Source organism: Halyomorpha halys, unplaced genomic scaffold, assembly GCF_000696795.3.
Source record: "Halyomorpha halys isolate HHAL.00 unplaced genomic scaffold, Hhal_1.1 Scaffold2125.1, whole genome shotgun sequence".
NCBI lineage: Eukaryota > Metazoa > Arthropoda > Insecta > Hemiptera > Pentatomidae > Halyomorpha > Halyomorpha halys.
Window position 1 is genome coordinate 13,558 of NW_027106509.1, and position 6,593 is coordinate 20,150.

Sequence of the window (6,593 nt, forward strand, 5' to 3'; positions counted from 1 at the left end):
AAAAAAAAAATCACACCGCCACATTCGCTGACGATATTCTCTTCTACAGTAGCAGCATAAATGCCCAAACTGCCCTACGTAAGGCTGAAGTCGTCTGTTCTGACATCATCTAGCAACTGGTCCACTTAAACATATCGGTTAACCCAGCTATAACGGACTGGGTGGTGTTCGCTCAAAACAAGCACAAACGATCAACTCGCAAAGTGGCGGACACCGCCATAGTATATAACTCACCTTCCAATGCCATAGTATATTTGGGCATAAAACTTGATCGTCACCTCAAGCTCTCCATCCATCTCTGCCAGAAAACGAGAACGGTTGGAAGAAAATCATACCGTCTAAATCACCTCCTCACTTCACCGGCTCTTTTCCCGCGACTAAAACCCCAGGTATATAAAAGTATACTGATGCCGGCGTTATCCCACGGAGCGCCACTGTACACCCATCTCTCAGACGGCACTTAGAGATTCCTCCAGCGCTTTCAAGATTCAATGCTTAGGAAGATGGTGCTAACAAAGTGTGGCCGAATAAGAAACCACCAGATCTCCATACGCTATTGGATCTTCCGACTGTCCCAGAATTCATAAAACGCCGCCATATCAAATTCTTTGATTCTCTCTAGTACTTCCCAAATCCGCTATTCCAAACTCTAAAACCAGCGCCCTCTCCAGTGCGTTGGCAACAAACTGTAAAAGGACACGTCTTAAGTTAAATTCCACTTCACAAGAAATGTGTGCCCCAACACGTTTAATGGTCATGTAACCCACACCACAAAACTTTCAACACTTACTAGACTCCTTAAAATGTAGACTCTCTACAGAAAAAGGAGATACAAGTAAAAACTATGTATATAAATTTTTTTATTATGTATATGATAGTCAAAATAATTTTATATAGGGGCTATGAAAAAAAAAAAAAATTCTATCCAGATCATAAAACGTCATTCTTCTACAACGTCTGCATGAGACATTTTCAGTTTATAGCTGATTCTGAATTCTAAATGTTTGTTATTATTTGTTCACCCTTGGCATGATCTCTCTTCTCTACCTATTTTCCCTCCATAATCTCCGGTGGCTACCCTTCGGGCTTGCATACCTCGTTCACCTCTGTCCGAATAGTATCCGGTAGGACGAAGGCACCTTCCTACATGACACTGGAGGCTAGTTACCCTCCAGGTCTGCATTCCTCCCTCGTGTTTATCGGAATAGTACCCGATAGGACGAGGTTACCACCCTCCGAGATATAACGGGTATCACTCGTTAGTCTCATACAAATAGTTACATCACTATTTGAGTTTTTATTTGACCTCACTCGGACCATCTTCCACGTATTGTTTTTTATAAGAAACATTCAAAAAATTGATTTCTCTTTTTATCTAAAATTTAATTTGAGCAAATGTTTGGCCCCACGTTGCAGGGCTTCATTAGGACTAAAAAGATAAAAACACTTCAATGAAGTTAAAAAAGTAAGCAAATAGATAACAAAATTAAATTTTAACAAAGGTGTGGCTATTTATTTTTTTATCTTCATTGAAATTTACAACTGTACATAATAATGCATTCAGTAAATTTGATGTATGTTATTATGGAGTGATAAATGCGTGTAGAGAAACTACTCATTGGTAGTACTCTAATAACGTTTTTTATTATAAGGTCTCGCGGCCATCTCCTTTTTAGGCGCCTCGGGCGGTTGTCAGGGATGGAAGAATAAGCAAGGATAGAAACTGTTGGGTTTGGGCAGTTAGGGAGTTTATAATGGAAGGATTGATATCTGGTTTGGACTAGATCGGTTACATATGGAACATTAAGGTCTTTGTGTATGATTTTATTTGTGACAAAGTAAGAAGTATTGAGAATTTTACGAAAGATTTTGGATTTTAACAATAGGATACGAGTGGAGCCCCAAATCTCAACTCGGTATGTCCAGAAAGGCCTTACATTGAACACGTATTATATCAGTCATTTATAATGCAGTGGCTAATTATGATAATAAAAACAATGTACAGTGAAATGTAAAATTAAATAAAAATAACAAAAGGACAATTAATGAAAACTGGAATAATGAACAAGATAGGAGACCTACCTTACATATTGCAGGCAAGAACGAACATGGAAACAGGAAAGAGATGTAATTGATGGAAGTTGGTGGTTAAATAATACGTTACGTTTGAAAATAATCATTTTATTTTGTTTAATTTACAATTGTTCATTTTTATAGAAATTATCATAACAAGCCACACGTTTGTTAAATTTTATTTTTAATATGTTTTTACCTTATTTAAGTGTTTGTATTTTTTTAGCCCTGATGTTGCCCTTCAAAGTGGAGCGAAACGTTGGCTCTCGAACCATCTTCCTTTTATCAAAATATTTTATGTTTCGGCTTACATGCCATCTTCAGAATCAATTTTATTGCTGAAACGCCGGCATAAAATAAATAAATATGGTTTTGTTTATTTATGTTGTTCTTTGCTGACCGCACCCCCCGACAAACTTCTTCAAGCAATTTTATTGCTATTTTGTATATCTATCCAATCTTGTAAATACAATTCTAAGTTGAGTCCAAAACATTTTTTAATAGACATGTCATCTAATTTTAACATTTTAATGAACATTAATATCATAATCTTAATTTTCAACACTGTTACAATTTTTAGCTGAACACACATAATCCTATTAGCATATTTTATACATTTCTTGTTGTCTTCTTGATACAAGTAGTAAAGAGATTATTTCCTCACCTACCGTGAGAATGTTGATTACTCGTTAAGTTTCACTTTCAGAGAATCGATTTTAAAATTTGTGATTACCTCTTAAATCATACAGTTAAATATCTGTTATTAAATTATTCCCATGAACTCGCTGTTCGAATCGAGTTGCCAAATTTTCTCATGAACGAAGGACACTAAGCAATCTTACAGTCTAAAAAACGCATTATCATGTTTGTTTATTTTTATTTAAAGACATAAAACCTTGTGGTCATCAACGCGTGTTCTCATTTTCATGATAACTCAACTATATCAACTTCTTCACGGTACAGATTTCATATTAAAAAGTTTAAACATTATTTGTCTTCTTCAAACATATACTGGAATATTCAAAACTCTTATTCTTTGTAATCTCACGTTAAATGCTCGCTCATGATTCTAAGATTTGGGGTATTCATGGTCTTTAGTTTAACATGTTAAAGCGTGTTAAATGACAAATCTTATAAATGGAGGAATATTTCCTTCTTTCACCATGTTAAAACGATATAACATATAACATGGTTGAGAGTCTGTTACTAGGACTGTTAAATGGAGGATGACGTCACATAACAGACCCAAAGAACTCGTTACCGTTTTCATTGTTGTGGTGTTAGGTTACTAGCTCGTAGTTTGTGTTTTGATTGTGTTAGTACTGTTTTTGATGTTGTTATAACTAATAAAGCAATGGATGACAATAATAATAATGTAATGACAGTTGTCAATTAGCTCATCTTAATTCTATAAACAAGACAATCAGTGGCCAAACTTTCACTTTTCACTCAATTTAGGCATGTAATAAATTACTGTAATCAAAACCTAGAATTAAACAATAACATGAAGTTTTGGATGGAAAGGTTATAAAACAAGCTGCTCAAAAATCCACTAGGAGCTCATATGCATTTAACACATAACATGACTTTAAAAAGGGTTACTCACAATCCTAAAGCTATAACATTTACCATGTTAAAGCCTTTTAAATTTAACACATCATGAATACTCCTAATATTGAACTTGTCCCGTTAATAAATTGAATCAATTTCAATACATTAATAATATTGAAAATATGAAGATGTTCAGGGTTGTGGTAAAAAAAGAACAAGATAGTTTTCAACTATTTATTGTCCGACGTTTCGCTCCACTTTGCAGGGCTTCATCAGGGCTAAACAGACAGTCTGTTTAATCTATCGTCTTGACAAGCCACTGCCCTGTTGATCTTCTGACTTGTGAGATAAGCTAATTGACAAATGGCATTACATTATTATTAATATTAGTTATAAAAACATCCAAAACAATACTAACACAATCAAAATACAAACTACGAGCAAGTAACGTAACACTGCAAAAAAAAAAAAACGGTGACGAGCTCTGTTGGTCTGTTGCGGGACGTCATTTTCTATTTAAAAAACTTAGTAACAGATTCTCAACCATGTTGTATGTGATATCGTTTTAGCATGGTAAAAGAAGGAAATATTTCTCCATTTAACATGAATTTTTCCATTTAACACGTCTTAACATATTAAACTAAAGATCATGAATACCCCTAATATTAGAGTCCTGACCATCTTCATATTTTAAATTATACGGTCAACTATTATAAATTATACGGTTAAATATATATGTAATTAATATTGAATTTGAACATTTCCAGCTATTCAGATAATCTATTCATGAAAATTCTTTTGTGGAATTTAGTTTTAAAAAAAACACTTACCGGTTTTTGTTATTGCAGTTTCTAAGTCTGCGGATGAATAAGTGCTGTTCGACCCTGAAAAAAAGGGGGTATGCTTTTACTCTTTTCATAAAAACACTTATATACCACTTTATAAGGCTTGGTGGATGCCAGTGGGCTCCCAAACCCACAGGCGTTACCCATGGCTACAGCTACACAGAAAATAATTATCTGCCACAACCGGATTCGAACCATGGTTCTTGAAGTTAGAAGTACAATTGCCTTACTAAGATATAGTTAATATATATATATATAGTTAACGCACAAGCAATTAAATAATATGTTGAAATCTTATTTGATTATTGTTATTAATATGTTTTTATATTAATATATAATATAATAGTCATTACTTGCCCTTTGTAAAATTTCGGTGTCTTCAACAACTACATCTCTGACTATGACGACTTCGGGCTGCGTTTTCTTGCTCTGGTCGTCTGCTGTTTCCCCCATCTTGGGTAGAGAAAACCACACGTACAAATGTATTCTTCTTCTGAGTTACCTTGATTGTTTGTAATAACATCAGGCTGCTTATTTTATAATATTTTTTATCAACATATTATTAGTCGTCTAATTGGCGTCTATTGTATGCTTATTGAATTAATAATTTATGAAGAGTTTTATAATTAATAATTTTTGAAATTGTTAGCTCGACCTCACTCGAGGCTCTTTTCTATTAGCCCAAGGGCCCAAGAGGAGAAAAAAACAATTATTTCACCCCAATTTCAGATTACTTTAATGAGAACTATATACAGTAAAGAGTCAAAATTGATGGATGAAATGAAAATCAATCTATATTCCGGGACACTTGGTCCCCTATGAATAACAATTAGGAATAGTTTTAAAAGCTTTTGTCTGGCTACATTAACTTTTGAATATAATTAAATGGATATATCAGAATATTTAAATAAATTAAAATATGAATAAAAATACATATTTATCTATGGTTATAATGTTTTCAATTATTTACAAGTTCACGGACGTTTTATATTCTAGAAGATAGCTATACAGTTGATGTTTGAATGAAGTTTAGAAGGAAGCTTTACGATGGATAAAGAAATTCCAAACTGAGTTAGCACGGACAGTCAAAGATTTTTCATAGGAGCCAGTTCTGTAGGTAGGGATATAGAGATCGATAGGTTAGAATCTTGTGTTTAATAGGTGAAGGGATAAACGCAGGGTTAAGAGGTCAAGGATATAGGAAGATTTTTGGGTTATTAGGGTTTGGAATATGATGACAAACTTCTACAGCCGCTAGAACCGTTATAGTCAGCGATAACGCAACCTACCAGCTAACAAGAGAACTACTACTATCAGGCAAACGCCTTTATAATATTTGTAATATTCCTTGTATATACTTTAATTTCATAAATGTAACAACTATATAAGATATTGTAATATTCATAAATGTATTATTTGAATTAATAAAGATTACAATAGAATTTCTGATCCACTGAAAGCTAACGTCTTACACTTTGTTAGACGTCCTGGCCAAGGGAAGGACTTCGGGCTCTGCAGCTTGAAGTCATTACACCACCACCACCAGCCGGAATGGTCCCTCCCCATTTTATGTAAGCCCCCAACTATTATGTCACCAATGTGAAACCAACTTCAGCGGACCCTGTAACCCATCTTACACTGCCATACGGCAAACAAAGTCATTATGTAAAATTTGTATATATTGTAATATCCTCTTTTTTAATAAATAGTTGATATTTATAGATAAATGATTTTAGTTACATTTTTATTTTATGTATATTGTTTCAGTATTGCTTATTTGTTATTTTAAATCAAAAAGCAAGCTAACCAATTTTCATTGTCTATAATAAATTCGTGATTCAAAACAAAACCAAGATGGTGGTACATATCCTTATGTCAACAAGTCCGCTGAATCAAGGCCATGTTGAGCAGATTCAAATATCATAAAAACTATTTTAACTCTTCCCATCATAATTGAAAATACAGTAAATTTAAGAAAAAATTAATCAAATTTAAAAAGAAAAATCCTCATATTTTAATTATAAAATCGGACAAGACTAAAAAAGTTGCTATAATAAAAAAGGAGGAATATGATAGGAAGTTAAAAATGATACTAAATGAAGATAGAACTTATAGAAAACTTAG

General features: G+C 33.4%; 1 protein-coding gene across 1 annotated transcript in view; it reads right to left on the minus strand.

The window, feature by feature from the left end:
• The window catches only part of LOC106691162 (putative transporter svop-1), a gene marked incomplete at its 3' end in the record, with an annotated part of 9,111 nt that extends 4,156 nt beyond the window's left edge, over positions 1-4,955 (minus strand). The window contains exons 1-2 of the mRNA XM_067044860.1: positions 4,823-4,955; positions 4,455-4,508 (exon numbers count right to left, since the gene is read on the minus strand). Of these exons, the coding sequence (XP_066900961.1) occupies positions 4,455-4,508; positions 4,823-4,922 (154 nt within the window). The remainder of the gene's footprint in view (positions 1-4,454; positions 4,509-4,822) is intronic.
• Positions 4,956-6,593: the final 1,638 nt, after the last annotated feature.